This window comes from Halichoeres trimaculatus, unplaced genomic scaffold (genome assembly GCF_033239565.1).
Source record: "Halichoeres trimaculatus isolate MK-OKI-2021-1 unplaced genomic scaffold, fHalTri1.1 fHalTri1_scaffold_3, whole genome shotgun sequence".
In the NCBI taxonomy this organism is placed as follows: domain Eukaryota; kingdom Metazoa; phylum Chordata; class Actinopteri; order Labriformes; family Labridae; genus Halichoeres; species Halichoeres trimaculatus.
In genome coordinates this window covers 36,532,982-36,557,109 of record NW_027437181.1, presented here as the reverse complement: position 1 = coordinate 36,557,109, position 24,128 = coordinate 36,532,982, and the positions used below count along the sequence as shown (strand labels likewise).

The following is a 24,128-nucleotide window of genomic DNA, read 5'->3' as shown; positions in this document are numbered from 1 at the left end:
AATCCATAACCACTGACACACACTCCACAATCATTAACTGCCTTGCTGACATAAAAACATGGATGCACCACTCCCTCACCAATCTCATCCAGAATTTCAGTCTCACTTTCAATAACTCCTTGCTATCTCCCTCACATCACATCTGTTACCTTGGAATCATTTTGACCGCAGCCTTTCTTTTCACCATCATGTCAGCTCACCAAAACAGCCTTTTTCCATCTTAGAAACATAGCCCGCCTCCATCAATTGCTCTCTTTCTCTGCTGCTGAAACACCTGGTCATGCATTCGTAAGACCCTGATGAAAATGTTTTACTGTGCTTACATTGAGTCTCTCCTCACCTTTTCTATTATCTGTTGGTACAGTAACCTCTGTACCAAGGATAAGAATTCCCTCGGGAAAATTGTAAAGGTGGCATCTAAAGTAGCAGATGTCCAGCTGGACAGCCTAAATCACATCTTAAACAGACAGGTGCTCTTGAAAGCTCTGTCTATTCGATCTGACGATGCTCACCCACTTAACTCTGAGTACAGACTTCTTCCCTCTGGTCTGCGTCTGTGTGTCCCACGAGCTACTAAAAACAGGTACAAACACTCATTTGTTCCTGTCTCCATTCAAGAATTGAATGAGGCTGAGAGAAGAATTGATCTTAGTTTGTGTCTGCTACCCAAGCGATGTTATTGTTGATCTTACTGGCACCTAAGCACTCTTCGAGACACTGTACTTACTGGACACTGTGTGTCTTGCTATACATTTGTGCACTTTGATGGTCACTGTGTGCCCAGAATCTACATTTTAATATTTTTTAGTACTATTTTGGCATTATTTTTATGATGACTGGCGTGTGCTGGCAGATAGCTCAGTGATATTGTCTGTGTGTATGTTATATAGATTTATTTTTATACTGTAATTTCATGTCTTGTGTGTTTTTTGTGCATCCCGCTGCAACCCAATTTGCCTTCTGGGGACACTAATAAAATTGAATCTGAATCTGAATCTGAATCACATCACGCTTTAACTGCTGTAACAGCATCCTTTATGGTACATCATCCAAAGTCCTCCATAAACTTAGTACATTCAAAACTCTGCTACACGCCTCCTCACCTGCACCCGTGACCACATCACCCCCATCCTCTGACATCTTCATTGGCTTCCTGTCCCCGTCCGTATACAGTTTAAAATTCTCCTCATCATCCACAAAGCGCTCCACCATCAGGCCCCTTCCTACCTCACTGACCTCCTCCACCATCACATTCCTTCCTGTAGCCTTCGTTCTTCACACGCCAACCTCCTGTCTCCCACTCACAGAACCAAGCACCAAACCTGGGGGGACAGAGCATTTTCCATAGCCTCCCTCACCCTCTGGAACTTACTCACCACTCAGATCCAAAACTGCTCTGACTCCTCAACATTCAAATCTCTGTTAAAAACTCACTTTTTTAAATTGGCTTTTAATTTGTGGTTGCACTGTTGTTTTGTTCTGTTTGATTCCTGTCCCTTGCTTGTATTGATTTTAACATATGTAAAGTGTCTTTGAGTTCTAAGAAAGCAGTATATAAATAAAATGTATTATTATTATTATCATTACAAATAAGAAACAGATAATTATGAAGTCTGCCATTGAAAAGTTTTTGCTTTGCCTGGTGATGTGAGAAATACCTGGATGCTGGATTCAGGAGCTGTGATGTATTTTGTGATGGTTGAGTCTGATAGCGAGCTCCTCACTCACTATCAGACAGAGCTGCTTCAGAGTGCATTAAAAACGTCCAGTGGAAATGTCCAGTCAGCCGCAAACAGCATTTCAATATAATGTAATATTTATGAGCTTTGAATGTGATAAAGTAACTTATTAGCTGTATGAATAGCTACAGGTTTATCGGACACCAGATTAGATGTTTATTTTCTGTTTCCATTACTTATGAAGGGAAATATTTCAAGCCGCTCTTGGATTAAAATTTGATGGTTATGTCCTTTACTTTTTGGAAATCAGAAATCTAATATGTGTGAAAATTTACAGGATGAGTCAAATTATAAGACAGCTTCTGTTATCATATTAAACCTCAGTGGTGGTTTTATAACCTGGGAGGATCCTGTTTTTGGCAGTTTTGGAAAAACTCAGCTCAGTTTTTCTGTGCTTTCCTTTTATCCATCTGCTCCTCTGTGTGTATTCACAGGCTTCCCTAAATGCTTGAGTGACATTTCCATAAAAATCACACATTGGCTGTAAAAGCAACATTTCAGCTTTCACAAACTGCTGGAATTTTTCAGTGTGTGCAAACTCTTTAGGAATATCTTTATAAAGATAACTTGATGATTAAACAAATAGCAAGTCTTTGTGTGCAGGTATGGCATAGTGGTTTAGGTAGCACACCCCATACCCCTCAAGGTTAGCCCTTGAGCAGGTGGCCAGGGTTACAATCCAACCTACAGCCTCTACCCTGCAAGTCACTGTTTGCTTTCCACCAGGTTTCTGCTCCATCTGGTGTCCTGTCCTCTCTGATAAAAGTATAGAAAAGACAGAACTTTTGAAAATGAGTCTTTATGCTGATGGTAAATAGGTACCTTTAAGGATCTCTGTTTTGAAGCACCATCACGTCCAGTAGCAGGTCAGCTGTGAGTATCAAGATTTGATGCTCATTTCAAATCAGTGATGAAGGATGAAGTCACCAAAATATTCCTAAACCTCATTTCTGGGATTAATCCAGGTTACGTCATTACAGTTTTTTTTTTTTCACTGTTCGTGATAAGAGCAAATGCTGACTCTACTGGAGGGTAAGGTGATAATGGATCTCTGTTGTTGTGATTTTTCATCTAAATCTGCACGAACACAGACGACCGATCCATTTCCTTTCTGAGTGGATGAGAGATATTTGACTGTTTATGGTTTGAATCCTCTCTGACTCAGCCTGGGCCTTTGCTGCAGAGGTCTGCAGTTTCTGTACATTTATTTGAATTTAGATTGTTTGGATTCAGTCCACTCACTGGGTTTCTGACAGAACAGCTGATTCATTGCTTTGAGTGTTTGCCCACCCAACTCTTCTTGCGTACTTCTTACATTCTACCCTTAATGAAAAACTTAATGACGTCTTTAATGTCGTCCTCATAGCAAAACTAAAAATGGCCAGAATGGCCCTGAAAGTAAAGTCTGTTGGTTCCTGCTGTCCTTTGAGTTTTCAATCTCAGCGTCATGTCCTTTATAACTTCTCTTTGTGCCTCATAGATCCATATTCAGTGGCTCTGAACTTCAGCAATCAGCAATACTGCGTCTGTCTTCTCCTCTGATGTGAAAAAGCAATAATTCCTTCTCCCTCTCTCTCTCTGCAGCTGTTTGATGGCATCGAGTGCGAGTTCCCCATGTTTTTCATCTACATGATGATTGATGGTAAGTCTTGTTCCATCCAAAGCTTCTGTTTTGATGCCTCAAGTGGTTTATGGTCAAGACACAGGACAGACGTGATGCGCTTCAGAAGTAAATTGTAGTTTTGTGTTCCCACATAGAGGTGTAAACTGTTTTATTTCTAAGCAAAAAGCATGGTCTGAAAATATGATAAATCTCCAGAAAGAACCTTCAAAATGTGACTTTTTAATCCCAGCTTCTGTCAGTTTTTCATCGGCTAATGATTTTGGACACACAAACAGTTTTGTGATGTATTTTCTCTAACTCTTCTGTATGAGATCATTTCACAGCTGAAAAAGCACAAACAGGGAACACTGTGGTAAAATCATAAAGACCCCATATGAAATGCTGAAATGAAGCATTTTACTGTGCAGAACATAAATACTTCAGGGACTTTGATAGCTTCACAGAAGGTTCACCTCATGCTTTGGGCCTCACAGTTGGAGGACAGTTTGACATTTTCTTTCATAGTTGGCAGTCTAAATAGATTCAGATTACTGTTGAGTTTCATCAAAAGGAAACTTCTCATGCTGAAAATCAATAACACTGCAGCATCTCAGGTGTCCACTTCACTCTGGTTAAAAATGGGCTTTTTGATGTGGGTGTCATTGGGGCCCTAATGGCTTGTAACAGAAGGCTGTGTGGGATGTCCTGTCTTGGGTACTGAGACGATGCAGGAAGTCCTCACAGCTTGGTCATGATCATCAACCTCAAAGGGAGACTATGGAGGTGCTGAAAGACCACAAGCCAGCTGCCTAGCTCAGACCCTGAGGACTCCAGGGCTGATGTTGTCTGGCTCAGTGGCTCGATTCATGTGGAGTTTGGGGAGCTCCTCCTGCACCTGGCTTGAGGTGAAGGAGGGTGAGAGACTGAGCAGCAGTGTGGGTGAGGAAGAAAAGTGACTGACAGGTCGACGAGTGGAGTCACCAGCAGAGGTGTGAATGGGGACTGAAGTTGGGACTGTTTTGTCCCACCTCGGCCTCAGTCCTCTCCCTGTAGATGTTTTTATCTGCTCTCAGTTTCTTTTTCAGCTGCTGTTGGACCGCTCTGAGCTCCTCCTGATTCTTGGACATGAAGGTCCCTCATCTTCCAGTTCAGAAGAGCTTTAGTATCCTTATTCAACCAAGGTTTATTGTTTGGGAAGCAGTGGTTGCTTGGATTGGGACAGTGGTGTCCTCACAGAAGAGGAAGTAGTGATGCAGGAGAGACCTTCAGTGTTGTAACTATGGTCCTGTGTAAACAACTCCCAGTCTGTGACATTGAAGGCATTCCTAAAGGGCCATTTCTGCATCCCTTGACTATACTTTGACCACCATGGTGCATACTTTCTGCTGTTCCACCAGTGGGCTGTTGGAGGTTTTCAGGTGAATCAGAATGTGGTCTCAATCTGGAAGAAGGGAGGCACACAGCAGGTCCAGGGTTTTATTCCCTTCAGTCGTGTTCTCAGAAGGGGGGACATGATTAAAATCCCCTCTGATCAGTATGAAAGCTGCTTGGATGTTGGGTCTGCAGGCTCACGACCACAGGCTGTATGACGTCACTTGTGTTGCGCACTGCAGCTGATGGAGGGATAAACTGCCACAGCTCTGGCGTGTAAACACTCCTGTGGTACTTGCTAGTATGGCTGTAATCCCACCACAAACAGTTTTACATGTGAAGACAGAATGCTTTACAATAACATGTCTGGGATTACACCATATAGGGTTCACAAAGCCAGCAAGATCTCCTCTTCTTACTGCACTGTCTCCCCGACTGCTTGAGGCAGAGAGAATCTCTCCAACTCTTGATGCAGTGTTGCCAACTCCTCAGTAAGAAATATTGCTATTAGCTGCCACAGAAGTCACTAGACGACATATTACCTGATTTGCATAATATGTCATTTGCATCTAATTGTAGTGGACGATGTAGAAGAGAGGAGTAACACTGTAGGAGAGACAGAAAGCAAGTCAAACATCTAATGTGTTTGTAACTATAGATGAACATAGAGGAGGGGTCCAGCTCCAGCTGCAGAAAGAAGAAGCAGCTGCATGACTTTGAGTGAGAGAGCAGATTTTTCCAATCTCTATTCACATTGTGATAATGTTTAAATAAAGTTTAATTATTTAAAAGTGCAGGGGATAGAAGTGTTAGTAAAAGAAGATAATAATAATTCTTTTTATTTCAGGGCGCCTTTCATAGCACTCAAGGTCACCTTACATGAGTCACAGTCAAAGAGCACATGAAGTATCAATAAAAGTGCATTAAAAGCAGGCGTAAAAGCAAGTTTAAAAAGAGACATACAAAACAAAGACAGTGCAAATTATCCGAGGGAGTATGCAAGTTTGAAGAGATGAGTTTTGAGTCTTGTTTTAAAGAGTGGTATGGAGTCAGTGTTGCGGAGGTCAGGGGGGAGTGAGTTCCATAACAGGGGAGCCAAGCGGCTCAATGCCCCCCCCCCCCCCCCCCCCCCATGGTGCTGAGGCGCACAGAGGTAGTAGAGCTAGAGCTAGTGCCAATAAGTAACATTTCTGTTTTATCACTGTTCAGTTTGAGGAAGTTGACGGTGAACCAGGACTTTATTTCGAGGAGACAGTTAGCGAGGGAGGATAGTGGGAGGGAATCAGGTTCAGTGGAGATGTAGAGCTGGGTGTCGTCGGCATGGCAGTGAAACTGTATGTTGTGTTTACAGAGGATGTGGCCAAGGGGAAGAATGTAAATGATGAAGAGCAGGGGCCCCAGGACAGAGCCCTGGGGCACACCTGTGGTGACTGGGAGTGGATGGGACGTGAATGATTTAAGCTGAATGAACTGAGTGCGGCCAGAGAGATAGGATGGAGATAGAGATAGGAAGATGTGGTTGAAGGAGCTGTGGATCCATAAAGAGGTAGAAGATGAATGGAGGACTTTTAGAAGTGGTGTTTAAGGCTTTAAGGCTAAAATGCCCAAAACAGTGTGAACATGCGTATCCTGTAAGTGTTTTAAGGCCTTTGCAGTTTGCACACTGAGCCTGTTTTTTTTTTGTTTTGTTTTGTTTTGTTCTTTGTTTTCGGACACATTTTCAGCACACTGCATCTCTGAGTAGTCAAAGTACCCTGGAAACAAGCTGGGCAAATGGGACAAAATGCAACAATCGAACCTGTTCCGAAAAATAATGAGCTTGGCTGTTGCAATGTTAAACTGTAAAGTGCATGAGGGCTCTTGCGCTGACTTTTTGAGCCCTTAATGCACTCTTTCCAGAATGCATAATAACGATGCAGTAATTCCCTCTCGCTAAGTCTGCATGTTTGCAGCCTTAGCGTGAGGGAATTACCCACAGTCCGTTGCAATGTGAAGTAAAACCATAGAAATATGGGGTTCCCAGGGGAAGCCCACAAACACAGCAGGGGGTGAACAAACGTGTAACAAGGAAATGTTAGAGGGGCGAAAAACAAGAAACGCAGAAATTAAAACCCATGTGAATGCTTCAGAAATAAAAGTCTGCCTGGCTCTTAGGAAAAGAACAATTTAAAACAGCCTTAATCCAGCCCAAATATTTATGTCTTCACACATACTGCAGTGCCTTTCTATTAGGCTTATATATTAAGATTTTTCAAATTCATATTTCTTTCAGTTTTGTGGATAAGCTGTTTTGACTGGAGGGTTGTATTGGTAGAATTTTGGATTATTTTGATAAAATAATTGTTAATTTATCATTTCTAATGATGACATGTAGGTTATGTGAATTGGCAAAGCAGTTCCAATCTGAGTTATACTGTTTTGAGCCCTTGCAGACTCATGCCCTCTTTCCAGATGATCTCACCTAAGTCTGTTAGGGATCAGGGTTTAGGCGGGACATAGAGATTCAGCAATGTACGGCACACAAGCACACAAGGATGAGGAAACATAAATATATAGAGGATGTACACAGTATTAAATGGACACGATTGAAATGTTTTCTTCAGTTTTTTTTAATTTGTGTAATTTGTGTAAGTGTGCGTGTGTGTGTCTATGTGTTAAAGTGAGTGTGTGCTTTTTTTGTTGCAGGAGTGTTCAGGGGGAATAAAGCTCAGGTCAAAGAATACCAGGACCTCCTTGAACCCATTGTCTTCCAGTCTTATGAGGGTGAGTAATTACTGATCTGATACACACACACATATTCACACACACACACACACACACACACACACACACACACACACACACACACACACACACACACACACACACATTTACTTTACTTTTTTCTGACTGGGCATATGAAAATGGTTCGTTTTGGATCTTCTTACCCTCTGCTTTAACTCCCATGAGCAATGAGAAAGTTTCTCTTATTAAATCACATCATCCGTATTCACACACCACATGCTGTGACCGAGCCTCACAGGGGCGTTGCGTTCAAGTGAGCTCAGTCTTCCCTGCCGAACTTGGAGGCTGGCTCCTGTATCCACCTGCACTCGTTGCTGTGAGCAGAGACAGTCAAATGAGAGGGGTGTCAAGAGATTTGAGATTATATTGGTGGGTTCAGAAGAGATCAGGAATAATTGGAGTGTAGAAAGGATAATGATGTGAGACAGAGCTGACTTAAGGTACCCCTGATGTCTTCACAGTGCCTTTGTGCTGCGTAGGAATGAATTAACAAAACTCCTGTGGCTAATTGGCTGGGTTTGAAAGGATAACACCAATGTATTATTTCCAGTGTAACATTAATAGCACAGAAAAGTCTTCATCCACTAAAAATCTGCTGTAGTCAGAAGCTGCTATTGTAGGCTCTGCTGCAAGTTAATCCGACCTCTCAGAAGCCATCGCCAACCATTGTTCTGATGATGAATGGACACATCGAGGGAGCACCTCTGGGGGTCGCGCTGCTGTGCTCTGGTTAACGCGCAACGCCACTTACAGCGGCGTCTCGTTTTGAGTTTGTATTTGTTGTTTGGAATAGGTTAGGTTCATATTGATTTTTACAGCCAGGTAAATATAAAAGAGATTTTTACTGTCACAGGACAAGTACTGCAAATCAGGCTGAGACACAGTGAGGAACAGTCACTGTTTATTTGACCTGACAAGTGCTTTTACTTTATTTCATTGTACTTTTCTTTTTGCTTATGGTCAGTAAAAGAGTGAAATTTACACTCACCTTGTTGGGTTCACCTGTTCAGCTGCTTGTTAACACAAATGTATAATTAGCCAATGACATTGCTGCAGTTTAGTGCATTTAGATAGGTAGACATGGTAAAGACGAGCTGCTGAAGTTCAAACTGAGCATCAGAATGGAGAAGAAAGGCTATTTGAGGGACTTTGAACGTGACATGGTTGTTGATGCCAGAGGTCAGTGGAGGATGGACAGACTGGTTCGAGATGATTGAAAGACAACAGTTACAGCCAGGGTCTGCAGAAGACCATGTCTTCAGGGGACTTTCTTGGCTCACTTTGGACCCTTAGTACCAACTGAGCATGGTTTAAAGTCCACAGCCTACCTGAGTAGTGTTGCTGACCATGTCCATCCCTTTATGAGCACAGTGTACCCATCTTCTGATGGCTACTTCCAGCAGGATAACACTCTATGTCATAAAGCTGGAATCATCTCAGACTGGTTTCTTCAACATGACAATGAGTTCCCTGTACTCAAATGTCCTCCACAGTCCCCAGATCTCAATCCAATAGAGCACCTTTGGGATATGGTGGAACGGGAGGTTCTCATCATGGATGTTCAGCCCATAGCAACTGTGAGATGCTATTGTGTCAATATGGAGACAAATCTCAGAGGGATGTTTCTGGCACCTTATTGAACCTTGACACCAAGAACCAAGGCAGCTCTGATGGCTAAAGGAGGCCAAACCTGGAACAAGCAGGGCGGGAGAGCAATACTAAGACAAAACCCTTTAGTCATTGTCCACAGTGATTTCAATAGTTTGCTGCAGCTACTGACTTTAAGAGCAAGTCTCTCATGTTTTTTTGCTGAGATAGCAGAAATGGTTTCCTTAGGCTGTCAGCATCTACTTTGTTTCTAAAGACCATGGAAGCAATCTAGATTTTCTTTTAAGTGGTTTGCCAGCAGCTGGTGCCTATTGTGCAGCTGTTCTGGTAAAACTGTGAAAATGCTTGGGGTTAAAGAATATGCAGTTTCTTCTGTGCTGTGTGTGCTGTACCTCCTTTAAAAATGTATTCCAGTCCATTACATATTTTTATGAAATCTAGTTTGAACCAATGCAGTTGATACATAAGCCTGTACTGACTGTGTATCCATGCTGAATATGAAGGTTATCATTTTTAAATTTGTTTTGCTATGACACATATTGAAACTTCCTCCTGTGTTCTGGCTCTAGTTTAGCTTCTTTGACAAAGAGAGCACAGCACAGGCTGGATTTTGTCAAGAGTCACACAAAATGCTCACAGTCCTGATCTCTCTGAAGGCCATGCTGTGATCCCCAAATACTACTACGTGCCAGCTGACTTTATGGAGGCGGAGCAGAGCAAGCATGGAAGCCAGAAACGTTTCCCGAGCAACTCAGGCCGTGATGGGATGCTCTTCCTGTGGGGTCAGGCGCTGTTCAACATCGCAAAGCTGCTGGGTAAGCGTCTACGCCTTTGTTTGTGTGGTGGGTTCTCATTCATGCTATTCTTATCTCAGACATCAGCTCTGCTTTAGTGCATAGCTTCTGTGACCTTAAAGACACGATCGATTGAGTCAATTAAACCATGGTACGTCTTCTCTGTCAGCACGTTTTCTGACTCACAGTTTTTCATTCTTTATTTCAGTGATATTCTTCTGTATGTTTTGATGTACTACACTAACATGAGTCCAAGGTCACTGACTCAGCCTTTGAGTCATGTGTGAATGAAAGATGTGCTTCTTACTGAAGACTTGTTTATGGAAGTGTGTGTATGTGCATCATAATGTAATATACATGTGTGTGTGTGTGACTGCAGTGGATGAGCTGATCAGCCCTAAGGACATCGATCCCATCCATCGCTATGTGCCTCGCCAGGATCAACGCAACGTCAGCATGAGATACTCTAACCAGGTGAGCTGTGGCGTCATCTCTTGTCTCTAATTTGAGCTTCCAACTCTTAGATCACAGTGCATTGTCTTTAAAACACATGTGAACCACAGACACTTACTCTGAGTGCAACTAGTAGTTTAAGTGTCCCATCTCACCCTTATAAACATGACCCGTCCAAGCTGAAGTGCTTTTTGGCCTTTAGCGGTGACAACATGCACATGGTGCATATAATGAACCCCCGACCCTGTCATTTGGAGAGTTAAGTAGTGCTAAGTGCTTTGTGCTGTAGAGTCAGAGTGGGCACAGAGTGGACTGCCCACTCAACATGAAGAAGCAGTATGTTTTCTCTGTGGTTATTTAGCCTTAGTGAGTTGGATATTTTAAAAATAAAATTCAGGATTACAAACAGCAACTTGTACATTTACATTAGTAATAGAGCTTTGTTTCTTAAATGCTTCTGAAACATGATTTCATGTATTATTTTGAACTATTAAGACTTTGGTCCAGTTAGCTCAACCTATCTTAATGTATACTGCACCTCTCATACTTTCAAGCATGCAGCCCCAAGTGCTTCACAAAAAGAGACCTTCAGCTCCCGAAAGAATGACCAGACCTGTTATAAAGTGAAAAAGTGTTCACTTAAGACTCTAAAAGTCAATGAAACCTCATCAGACCTCCTTTGAGATGTTTAAATTCTACAGCACAATGTTAACAACCTTGTAGGAAAAAAGAGTTTTGCTCTCTTTTGCATGGGAAGCTTATAGTTCTGCATTACCAGGGCTGTGACTGCCCCTGCTGCTTTCTGAAGTGGTCAGTTTTATACAATGACAGCCTTCATCTATAAACTGCACATCGCCTCTTCAGAAACCAGTGGGTGACATCACTGAGACTGAGCCGTTGTTTCCGACAGTTCATGATTTAACTGAAATTACTTTACTTTTCTCATAAATTTAATCATTTTCTTGGATGAAACTTAATCAGAAATAATTCAGATTAATCCCATACTGGGACAATTCTAGGCCTTACATTGCTTTACAGTGAATTTCCTTTCTATACATCAAGCATCATTTTCCACACCCTGCTAGCCAACAGAAGGTGAAAACATTCTCAGACCTTACATCACCACACATGTTCCTTTGGTGAACAAAACTGAGCAGATGTAGTAAACCTTGAAAAGACATCTTTGGAAACAGTCTGTATGAAGACAAAGTCCTGTGTGAGAAATATAATCAGGGTGAAGTGCAAACAAAGTATATCATGCATTAGTTGCTAAGGAAAGCTAAAAGGTGAGTGAAACATGAGATACTTGTGTTTTCTACAGGTTGTGACCACAGTGTTTCTAACATGGTAACATGAACACCTCACAGCACGAGTGTGCATCACTTGTTTCTGTAGAGTAACATTGAACTGTTTAGGTCTGAAATGCTCTGACTTAAGATAACATCTTTTTCACTTTGGACTATTACACTCAAAACCACACAGTCATACTGTATTCCTTACATTTACTGTACCGTGCCTGGAGTACGGTGCTTAATGTTCAGTGTATGTTAGGTAGTTAAAGGGGCTGTGGGGAATTTCTAACTGATCTTGAAAAAGTCTCCCTTCTATATATATATGCCTGATTGTAATCCAAACTTAACAAAAATATCGCCAGTGCCAATGTAGGTTGTTTTGAAATGCTACTTCTCATCTTCCGGATTACGTGGGGCAGGAGCAGATTGATGTATGGCACGTCTAAGAGCGCAGTCACACTGGCCATCCAAACTGTGCCGTGCTTAGGCACGATTGCCCCCCCACAGCGCTGTTCCCCAGCTGGAGAGTACGGCCAGCGGTCACACTACCCCTATATGAACCAGACTTTAGCTGGTGTCATACGCACATGGCCTGCCTCCGTCATCGTGAAACATCTGTTTACATGAAGCGCGATCTCATCAGTCAGCACAATGAGACACAGAGAGCACTGCTACAACTTTAGAGACTTTTAGACTTATAGTGAGTTGTTTTCGTCCAACACAGCCCTCTAACAACCAGCTTTGTTTAAAATGATTGTAGAGAGTTGTGCTTGTGGCGATCATATGTAATGGCTCGTACGCGCTGTCTGCGTGCTTGTCCTCGTGCATGAAGTAAACCGTGCCAAAGCCCACCTCTCCGAAGCGTGCCCAAGCACGGCACAGTTGCAGTCACACTGGCCATTCCAAACATGCTTTAGGGCTGAAGCCTGCTTAGGAACAGCACGATTGGCCAGTATGACCGCGTCCTAAGTCTCTACAACAACACCACGCTGGCTGATTAAGTTTAGTAGTGAGGAGAGAGATGAGTGTTTTTCTCTGCTGAAAACGATTTCTGTGTCTAATTTTGTAGTGACGGTGGACACAGGAGTCCAACTGCCAGAAAGAAAAAGAACAAAAGAGCAGAAGAAAGCTAAACTGGAGAGTGATAGTGCCAAGGCTAAAGGCTAAAACACGGGCTAAGCTGTTTGTGATAATGTCCATTCCAACCCACAGTCAGCAGTTATTCTGCAGTGGTCTGTTCAAACTTTAGAGTTTAACAATAAAATGAAGAGTGAGGTTACGTTAGCTCTGCTAAGTAGATGACTGGCAGGACATAGCTAACCAGGATTCCCCAATGTTACACATTATGGACATGTCTCAGGGCAACAGGCTGCCAGTAGTGCTAAATATAGCTGGCTTCTAAACTAAGGAACAAACTGACAAAGTCTGCTGCCTTGTGGTGTTGTATCCTGTAAAAATTTGTCTTGAAGAAAGAAAACTTGTTTTGTTCCAATCTCCTTTTCATTCTAAAACAAACACACCTTGTTAAAAGTCACATCTTCATAACATTGTGTGTAGGTCTCTGGGCAAGAAGGTGGTGAGGCAGTCCAATTAAAACAAATCCTCCTCACAGCTTTTTTAAGGAGGCATATCTGTCTTGATATTAATTGAGGCATTTAACAACAAACAAGAATCTTAAACATTCATTTCTTCCCCTATCTCTTGCATCTACAAAGTTAAAGGACAAACAGCGACTACAATGAAACAGTGCTGAAGATAATTTTGCAGGAGAGGGAAACCAGCAGCTTGTATCCCACAACACTCAGTTTGCATCAGGCAAAATGGGCTTTTTGGGTATTTACAACACTTCTTAATAACCAGGAGGGAAACAAAAGGAAACGAAACTCCAGTGAGCAGCTTTTACCTGGTTGTATAACAGACTATAATTAAGCAGGTTTAGAAAAAGTCTGTTTTAATTTTTAAAAGAAAATACTCCTGCTATGTGATACAACTCATGCATAGAAGAAAGCAGTATAAGACTTTTTATTAAGAGGAAACTATTTATACATGAACAGGACACAGCCAGGTATCACTTTGTCTACAGGGGGCACCAAAATCAACACAAACATAAAATTCCTCACAGCTTTAAGAGTGTTAAAAGTACTCGTCAAAGGACAGAACATTCACTCTGATGGTTCAGTCTTCACGGCAAAAACACGCCTTTACATGAAGCTCAGTCAGGGGTGTGTAAGTGTGTTTCAGGAATCTCAGAAAGCATCTGAAGCTTGTTGGAGAAAACTCAGCCTGACATCGTCTCTCTGTTTGCTTCAGCCTGGCCCGTAGAGTAGCAACAGCAGATAAAGTGTGTGTGCGTAAGCCTCTGAAACCTCTCGACGCACATCTACAAAATCCAGCCTCACTTCTGTACTGTCGAACTACAAACTCTGCCTCAGGCGGTTCCCCCTCCAAAATATAAAACTCCCACTCCTCGGTCCTGCTTTCCACTTTGCTGTGTTATTCATGTGTGCTGAAACTTTAATTACCATTCATCCATCAACACCTAACCAGCAGAGGCCTTCCTTTTTCTGGCTTGCCAAAGGCCAGTCTTTCAGACATGGATTACAGCCAGTTCATTTCCTCCACCAACTGCCTCTCTGAATGGCGATCATGTCTGCAGTGTAATCCATATCTGAGACAGCCGGCAGCTCCAGGGATCACACAGATTGAGAGTAGAGATACGTATACAACCCCCTGATGTTCCCTCTCTTTGTTGTACAGTGTGGATTGATAAATCCCATTCTACTCTGGTGTGTCGTGTTTTTGTTACCTTGGCTGATGCTGGAACAAGCCTCACAAGAGAGAAAAGGTCTGAGGCGTACGTAGGATGAAGGCCGGGCTGAATCAAATAGGTTGCGGGGAGAACGAGCAGCACACAGGAAGGAGACAGGAAGGAGACAGGAGAGACGCAAACAAAAGCTGGAGGAAGAAAAGAAATAGTGAGTCAGAAGAAACTTTGCAGAGAAACATTTGCGCCTGAGAGGTGTGAATGTCATGATTTAACCCTCAGGGGCTCATGAGTCATGTTTAATACAGAGAAGGCCAAATCTGTAAATGAATAGAAATGTGAGTTTCCTCACTGAAAGGTTTTGGCATTTACCAGCTGTGAGAAGACATTTCTCATCTTTTTTCTTCTGATGTATGAAAAAGTAGTTTTACATTTTCAAACTAGTGCAGTGAAATGTTACAGGAATCATCTTTTCGTCTCTGTTTCACCATCAGCAGTGAAATAAAAGCTACCTTTGAGTGGATGATGTGGTCACTGAGAGCAGACACATCTTTAAAGGGATAGTTTATATTTATTATGGACATATTTAACCTCAACTTTTAGACTTTTCCTTTTTTATTTATGGGAGAATGTTTTGAATCTGTGTACAGAGATCAGTTTTCTTGTTCAACCATATGCAGGGTGCTTTTTCTCTGTAGGAAAACAGGATGAATACATGCAGCTCTATTGTGCTGGCAGCCTTGCTTTTATGAATTCAGCTGCTAAACTCGTGTGCAGTGTAAGCAAAGCCTGACTCCCCTCAGGTAAACTGCATATTTTGTTGAGATTACTTTTATCACAGTAACACTGTGTTCAAACTGGATTTGTAGGCAGCGTGACAGCTCGCTGTGAGCCCAGCCTCTGATGGTGGAGGCACTGCTTTGACAGCACCTCATCAACAAAAGCCTTTCACGTTTAGTTTGATGTTCTCAGCCACATGCAGTCCAAAATAAATGTGAGTGTTAGTGAATGGTTTTACTCCGGCTTCGTTTCTGACAAAGTTGGAAGTGTTGTGCTTTTGCTGTCACAGCGATGAGGCTCTTTCTTTTCACAGCCATTTGCAATCTCATTTCACAAAACTTAAGATGACTAATACGGCTCTCCCATTGTTGTATCAGAGTTAGTGTTTCACACCGTGATGGCTCAGGGTAAATTCAACTGACTGGGCACCAGTGGGTGAGGGGAAAAAGATTGCTCCTTGATTTATGCTTTGCATCTTCACAGAATCATAACCTAGATATATTTGTAGACACAGAACTCCAGTTTTCATTAACTGGTGCACTTTTTCAGATAGAGAGCTTCCTCCTTGGTATCTGACATCAACAGTAAAGACTGTTGACTGTATCCACAAGACCTCAAAGTTTAGGTTAAGACCAGGCTATGATATTGATTTATTGAGAAAGTCAGACCCGCTGCAGCCACTTTACCTTTCTGTTCTAAACCTGTCAAAGCAGCAAACCATGAGGTTTTGTCTCCTAAAACTTTCTCAAAGCCTTGAAAGCATTTTCTCTATTGTACTGCCTTGTGATGTGAAACCCATGGGCTGAATGGGAACATTCAGGAACACTGGGCAGCACAACATGGAGCAAGAGAGTCTCTTCTTTTGTCTGCTCTGAAAACATCCATGGGCTGCGGCTGACTTGTCTCAGTTTTAACATCATATTTCTGATTACACACACCCCAAAGCGTGACTGAAACCCCAAACAGAAACATCTGATCGAGGCTTCATGAATGAAAATACACATGGAGTTCTATTCTTCTGATCTAAGATGTGCACACATTTTGACTGCAGGAGCAGCTTTTAGCTTCATTTATTCACATGATTTATTGTTTTTTAAACACTAAACTCAAACCGTAAGCAGCATGAAAATGTCTGGTTGTTCTGTGGTCTGTTTTCAAACAGTACTATACAACAGAGGTCATGTCTATCAAGTTTTGACCATTAGAGAGCAACCAGTATTTTTGAGTTAAAAGTGACCAAGCTAATTGTTGACTCTTAGCTGAAGGTATCAATAAACCATAGACTGTATGTGGAGTGGACAGCATGGCTCTGCCTTTTACTGTTGTGTGGTTTTGAAGCTAAAATACCCCTGTCTGAGGCACTGCTATTGTGCAGCCAGAGGCTTCGCAGTAAAGGCTATGAGGGAATCAGAGAGAGTCTGACTGGAGCTGGGTGACAAAAATGAATAAATGTATTTTTTCTTTCATGGGTCTAACCTCTTCTTGGCTTTCCCTTCTGACATATTTTACAATCCCTGAAAAAAATACACAATAACAGCAGCTGTCAATCATTGTTGAACGTGACCTAAAGCCTCATTGCTGACCTCTTATAACTAATGAAAATGAAACTTTTCAGAAAAAAGGGGACTTGAATACAAGGCAGCCAAATGATATCTTCAAATCACCACAACAATAGCTTGGCTTGAGTTTTAAAGTTAGGGATTTGGCTGCCTGGTCACAATGAACTCAACCCACCCAAGGTACAGCACACACCACAGTGCATAGAAAGGAGGACACTTCAAAACTGATGTGTTTAGTACTTCTTTGTACTGAACAGAGTGGATGTAGAAATTTAAGTGTCTTCCAGGGTCAAACAGCCTGACAAATTTTAGACTCATTCTCCCAGTGCCATCCTCTTCTGCTTCTTTCCTCCGCACCTTTTTGACTACATTATACCATAAATTCTTTTCTTGTGTCGATTATCCTTAAATCTGAAGCCCTTTTCTGACATGTTGCATGTCTCAACGAGGTGCAATGTTTAAAGGGAAGAGAAATAAAGAGGTCTGAGATTGAAAACTCTAAAAATGAGAGAGGGTAGGAGCAGAAAAAGCAGTGAAAGGAAAATGCATTTACAGGTTTTTTTGTGGATTATCTTGTATTTCAAGTGAGAAAAATTGTTTGTTTGCATACACGTGCGTGTGTGTGTGTGTGTGTGTGTGTGTGTGTGTGTGTGTGTGTGTGTGTGTGTGTGTGTGTGTGTGTGTGTGTGTGTGTGTGTGTTTGTGTGTGTGTGTGTGTGTGTGTGCGTGTGTGTGTGTGTGTGTGTGTGTGTGTGTGTGTGTGTGTAGCAGCAGCTGTCTAGTTGACTCTTCATCACTGAAGGCCTGTGTTTGGTCTCCAGGCAGGAAAGGCATGCTGGGCTTTCACATGCAGTTAAGACGTGATTTGTACACTCTCTTTCCTTCTCTGTACTTGCATATAATTTGCTTCCCATTTCTGTGTATTCTGGAGGAAGAAATGTCCGTGTTGTTTGTGCCCAAAGGCACACTTGTATGCAGGCAAGCATGTGTGTTTCCACACGTGTGCCATTCAAAATACTATTCCACCTCAATGTTATGCTTTCGCTCAGAGTCTGTGCATCATTTGATTCCACAGAAAACAAGATGCCTCACGATGTTAAACCCATGAATAACCAGTAATGCTGTTTTGTTTGGTTCCACACAGGCTTATATAAGGAGACCTGGAGGATGTTTGACATCAGCTCTGACATTTTGTTCCATATTCCTTCTTCTGTCCTGGAAATACCTGATTTAAAGCACAGAGAGCAAATTTTAGGTTGTTTTCATTCTGTTGAGTCCGTCATATAAATCTGAAGCGTGTTTCAGGGTACAAAACTACATTTCCCATGAGTGCCTTGCCTTTGTTTGTTTGCTTTTAGCAGGATGCAGAGTGTTGAGCTAATGTACTGATTGTGCATCAGGAGTGATAGTTAACTGAATTGATATTCTTTTTATTATTTTTTTTTTACTTTTTGGTTTATCCTTTTCATTTTTGTTGCTCAGCCTTGCCCAAGTGGCCACTTGTCGCAGCAGCTTTCTTTTCCTCGTCCTTTTTTCTATTTTTTAAAAAACTCTTTCTTCTGTTTTTGACATCGTTGCGTTTGGAGTCTGTAATTACTTATTACGCCTCATTTGTTGGCCATGGACACCAAACTGGTTACGTGTGCGGTGGTATTTTTACTATTTTCGTTAACATGTCAGTTAGGGATCCTAATATAAACCTGGGGCCTGTACCACGAAGCTGGATTAGCTCTTAGAGAGATAACTTCCTGGCTAAGTTTCGGGTTTCCCGTACTTGGGCGGGCATGAAAGACCACTTAGTCACCAATTTGCTCAGCCGGAGTGAAGTCCTCCAGCGCGGGACCACCCCCTGTCTTTTTGGCCCAACATTTTTTCTTATGGGCTGTGAACAAACAATATCTTACTGATCATCATAACTGAGACATTGTCAGGGAAAAGTAGAAATGTGTGCAAATGGAATCTTTCATACTGACCACTTTGAAGGATGTTTTTATATTTATTTTTATTTGCTCCGACGTCCTTTTTTCCCCACTGCTATTACATCTGCAACACAAACTGCCTATGATGAGCCTTTTCCTGGGGATTTGTAGGAAAGTCTAATTATGAGGTCGGATATGATGCTGATCACACACACACTGACTGACAACATGAATGAAGAAGGACCTAACTGCCCGTGTCGTCACATGATGAGATAGGTCTATTAATATCAGCATTTTGGAAATTTACTCATTCACAGAGTCGGTGATTTTTTGCAGCAATCTCTCCGGCCTGGATAATATTGCGGTACTCCTCGTATTTTTGATTATTTCCTGCTCCTCCGCTGTAAAATAGGCTGCTCTCTTCTCCATTGTGGAAAATGCTCCGGGGCCGCTAACCGCGCCCATTTTATGTGTGTGCGCACAGATCCCAGCTGGATTCACTTATCGAGTTGATAACGAGCTTCGTAGTACAGCAGATCTGGTGAAGTTCAGTGAGTTGTCGCAGAGTTATCCTGGATGACTTAATCCAGCTTCGTAGTACAGGCCCCTGGTCACATTGTTTACACAAAAGATCAGCTGTTAGCAGCCTGTAGCTGTAGCATCATGCTATTCACAGTGACATGGCTAACTGAGCTAACACCAAACACCAACGGCATATTGGAAGTAGAACTGAAGTAGAAAAGCTTAGTCCTGGGCTACCCTCTGTACCCTCTGTACCCTCTGTACCCTCTGTACCATGTGGACCCAGTGGAGGTGTTAGCTGACAGGAGAATGATGGCCAAGCTATTGTCTTTGACAGACAATTTGTCCCACCCCTTCAGGAGACTTTTTACCCTCATGTTATGCTTAATATGTAGATATTTTCAGTTACTCTTAGTAATTCATTCTATTTGATATATTTTTTCTAATTATTTCACTATACTTTTATTATAATAATTTCACTTTACCCTTTCTTGTTTCCTGCTGTAATATTTAAACATCCTTATTAAGGGACAAACAGAGGTGTATCTTATGTTTTTTTTTGTTATCTTTAGTTAGCATACAAAGCTAAACATGCCCAGTTTAACCTTACCTATCACAGCCTCAGTGTCATGAAGTGTGCGTTAGTGTCCCATTACATGTTAGAATAACGTCAATATGCAAAAAGTTTGATTCTTTGGTCCTCAAAGAGCAGTGTAGCTTTCACACTTTACATCCTGTTGATAACCATTTCATTCTTTTAGCTAGAAGATCCATGCATCCAGCATCAGCTATGAGGACAAAACATTATATCTAAAGGAAAGTAGCTACAGAAAAATAAACCTCCTGTTTTATAACACTCTTGAAACTGTCAAACTTTACCGGTTCACGGCCGTTCTAAACATAGACACTGTCGAGTGAATGCACTTTGTTTTTTCTTTCAGCCAGTCTAATAGCTGACAATCATGTTTTACCATGTAGGTCATGAAGAGGCTTCTTGTGAATCTAAGACTATTTCAGGATCTGTTAAAAACTCCTCTCTGTGCCTTTGAACTCATCTGAAGTCAAACCCTCAAAATATACAAAAGAGTGAGTAAAAGCAGATCACATTAGGAAAGAAACCAGCAGAACCAAGGTTTGTAGAAAAAGAGTGTCCCCTGAGTCTGAAACGTATTCTTTAAAATCAGCTGTGAGATTTTAGTGCTTTTTGTTAATTTTCAGTTTTGGATTAATGGTTTTAACAGCACCTCCCAACGTTTCTAGATCCCTGCTTGTGCTTCAGAAACACACATCATGAATGTGCAGCACACAGCACCAATTTAATGCATTCTCTCTAAATATAAAGATGATTATTCAGCACTTTTCCTATCATTGTATATATAGTTCTGGTTTGATTCATTAAAGTTGTATCGTGTGTATCTCAGCAGGCGGCAGATGTGGTTCTGCCTTAAACAAGCAGCAGCTGGAGGATGGGCGGTTGTGATTGGTGAATGGGAGTGTTTATGCAACTTTAATGCAAAGTGAGGCTTAATGTACGAGAACCTTTTACTGCCTAAATGAAGCGCAGGCCTGTTAAATAGAGTATGAAGCTATAAAAAAGCCACACAAGTTATGAATGTATGAAGCCACGTGACAAACCATGAAAAATAAGCAAAAAGTGAATTATCACATGGCTGTTGGCCTCTCTGTGTGCTTCTTAAAGCATGTAATGGATTATTTTCAGAGCTTGACCCTGTGGTTGAGTGCATATTTCTTCATTTTTAGCAGCTACCAAAATGCAGGGGGTCGGCCATGTTGAGTTTTTCTGCATAAGACACGCTCCCAGGGCTGTGAGGGTGAGTCAGATCAAATGCACCCTGGGGACTGTGGCTCGACATCCCACTGACAAACATGCAATAATATGCAGCAGGCGAAGCAGCTCAGTGATCTAAGAAGTCATGAATGGCTGTAAAAGTGAATTAGTTGGTTATGTCACACACTCTGCTCTCATATTATATCCGCAATCTACTCAGATATTCAAGAGAGCTCACAGCATCACATTCTCTGAGTCCTTCCTCTTATTCTGCCTTTCTCTCCATCTGCTGCTTTGAATTCGGTTCTATTTTGGGTGAATTTAACATCCCACAAATGCCCACACCGAGCACTAAAGCGCACATGAGAATAGCACTTTGGTGCGTTAAAAACAAAGCAACACACTGGTCGACTCAGCCGTTGTGAAACTCTCCAGGAACTTCTGCCTTCTGTCAGATTTTGTTTTACTCACACACTCAGAGTATCTGGCTCTGTGTTAGAAGAAGGTTAATTGAAAAGCTGCGTTGTGGACTGTGCTGCGGGAGCCGTCAGTCATCAATCAGAGATAAGGCGTGGGTCAGGGGAGGCCTCTGATTGGATGGAACAGCTCGGGGAATAAACAAGGCTGAAGAAGGAGGGAAATAAAATGCCAAAATGCACTGAGAGGGAGTGAGGATGAAATATACACTGGGCATTTAACATGGTCAGAAATGTTGCTCAGTCATGACTCAGCATCAGAGAAAAAATTAGACTCTTTATCTTCACCCAAACTCAACCTGTTGAGACCCTGTACTGTAAAACTCCTGATCCAATTAAGCTTTAACGTTTACAAGGAGTGGACACACTTTTTTTTCTGACACCCTCTTTTTTTATCAGATGTTCAAAAGTTACACCACCACAGGTTTGTACTCGAGTATTAGTTTGTGTTGTCTTTTATAATTTTACTTGAAGGTAAAGTGCTTAGATTCAACACTGAAATGCTCTGTGTTTAGGAAGAGCAGACCAAATAGACTGAAGCATTCCAGACCCAATGTCATAAATGTGGGTATAATTCAATGCAGCAAAAGAAAGACCCAAGATAGTTCATCAGATCAGCTCACTTTGGTCTGTACAGTAGCCTTTTTATAATCCAAGTGACTTCAGCCTGTGGTGAATGTCTAAAGAAAAGAAAGTCTCTAAAAGGATTTTCTTAGGGCCTAACAGATTGATTATCGCAGGAATTAAAATCAAGGCTAAGAATAATTTCTGTCCTTAAAGCTCCTGTCAGGAACTGGTTATGAAACAGACTTAAATACTAATCATTTTAACAGTGTAAAAAGAAAGGAGCCATAAGCAGGAAGACAGACCGATCCATGTAACCACAGCTGAAGGAGGAGGGGAGTCAAATGGGCAACCTGTGGAAACAGCTTCTTTTTTTCTGTTTCATCAGTAAAGATACACTGTAGCTATGCTCTCGTGCAGTCATTATTCATGTTAAGATCGATATTCCGGTTTCCAAAACATCCAGAATAGCCTGTTTGTATGCGAGAGCAAACGGGGTTATATTACATTGTACACCAATCAAAACAGTGACACACGGACAACATCTCGACACATGGAGAACATCATGATGCAATTCACGTCATTTCCTCTTTGTCCTCCTGTTTCCATAGCAACAACAACAGCAGCAGCAGCAGCACCTTGCAAACAGAACAGGTGCAGAACACATATTAATGGTCCTTTGGATGGGGAGATCCTGACAGGCGTATACATGACCAAATATTTGGATTAGAAAGGGAGTAACCTTGGCGGGATTTTCGGGTAAAAACCAGAATATGAGCAAATTCCGGTTTTTTAAAAGGGTTACTGGTGTTTACGTGGCCGTGCACAACTTGGTTATTACTAGTATTCCAAATATGAAAGAGTTACTGATGGCATGTAAATGCAGCCACTGAGTGATATGTTTGAATCCAACAAGACTGCCTTTCTTTCTTACTTTTTTCTTTCTTTCTTTCTTTCTTTCTTTCTTTCTTTCTTTCTTTCTTTCTTTCTTTCTTTCTTTCTTTCTTTCTTTCTTTCTTTCTTTCTTTCTTTCTTTCTTTCTGTCTTTCTTTCTTTCTTTCTTTCGTTCTTTCTTTCTTTCTTTCTTTCTTTCTTTCTTTCTTTCTTTCTTTCTTTCTTTCAGCCCTCCTTCCTGTATCCCTCTCTGTCGTTTTAAACATTAGGTGAGCACTTAAGTTCTCGCACAGTGAAGGGACTCTCTAGCTGCCTGGTGGTGCAGTTGATAGAAAGCAAGGGAAGTTTATTTGTGGGCATAAAACATTAAACATCATTAGTTAAATTAAATTCAAAGCAAGGGGTGCAAATAAAATTCTTTCAGATGTTGAATGCAAAGCCAAGAAGGACTGTTGTCAGATGGTTTTTGAACATTGTCAGGGCCTGTCTCACACCTTCTTGAAGACTGTTCCAGATTTTAGGAGCATAAAACACTTATGCACCCTCACTTTTAGTCCTGACTCCAGACCCTTTCTTGAGGTCCCCAGAGTCTTAGTTGCTTCATATGGCATTAAGATGTCAGAGATAAACCTTGGCGCTAAACCATGAAGAGACTTGTGCATGAGGAAGTCTATTCTCCGAGCCACTGGAAGCCAGCGCGGACCTGAGCACTGGACTAATATGGTCTTATTTCCTGGTTCTGGTCAGGACTCAGGACAGCACTGTTGCCTCTGAGCAAGAAGATCACAAGTTTGAATCTCAGTCTGGCAAGGTGGGCCTTTCTTCTGGAGTTTGCATGTTCTCCCCGTGTATGTGTTGGTTGTGTCCAGGTACACCAGCTTCCTCCCACAGTCCAAACAACATTCTCATAAGGTTAGACTAAAGGGTGTGTGTCAGCCAGGTGATTGGCTGGTGACTGGTCCAGGGTGTACCCAGCTTCTCACTCCAAGACAGCTGGGATAGGCTACAGCTTCCCACAACCCTGAACAGGATGAGTGGTGGAAGATAGATGAAAAGACTCTCATTTGTCCATTTAAGTCCAGGTGAAGTTCAACTTAAAAAATAGTCTACCTCGTCCCTTTGTGAAGAGCGGAGAGACATCCTGAGCAGTATAGAGCTGATGGACGTCAAGATTCCTCTGGTCCAAAGAAAACACACACACAAACACACACACACAC

The 24,128-nt window shown here is 41.9% G+C and overlaps 1 protein-coding gene across 3 annotated transcripts in view; it reads left to right on the top strand.

Moving 5' to 3' along the window:
- The window catches only part of phkb (phosphorylase kinase, beta), a 194,855-nt gene that overhangs the window by 80,578 nt on the left and 90,149 nt on the right, over positions 1–24,128 (top strand). For all 3 annotated transcript variants that reach the window (XM_074666021.1, XM_074666020.1, XM_074666019.1), the window contains 4 exons: positions 3,324–3,381; positions 7,399–7,476; positions 9,762–9,920; positions 10,279–10,373. In XM_074666021.1, the coding sequence (XP_074522122.1) occupies positions 3,324–3,381; positions 7,399–7,476; positions 9,762–9,920; positions 10,279–10,373 (390 nt within the window). The remainder of the gene's footprint in view (positions 1–3,323; positions 3,382–7,398; positions 7,477–9,761; positions 9,921–10,278; positions 10,374–24,128) is intronic.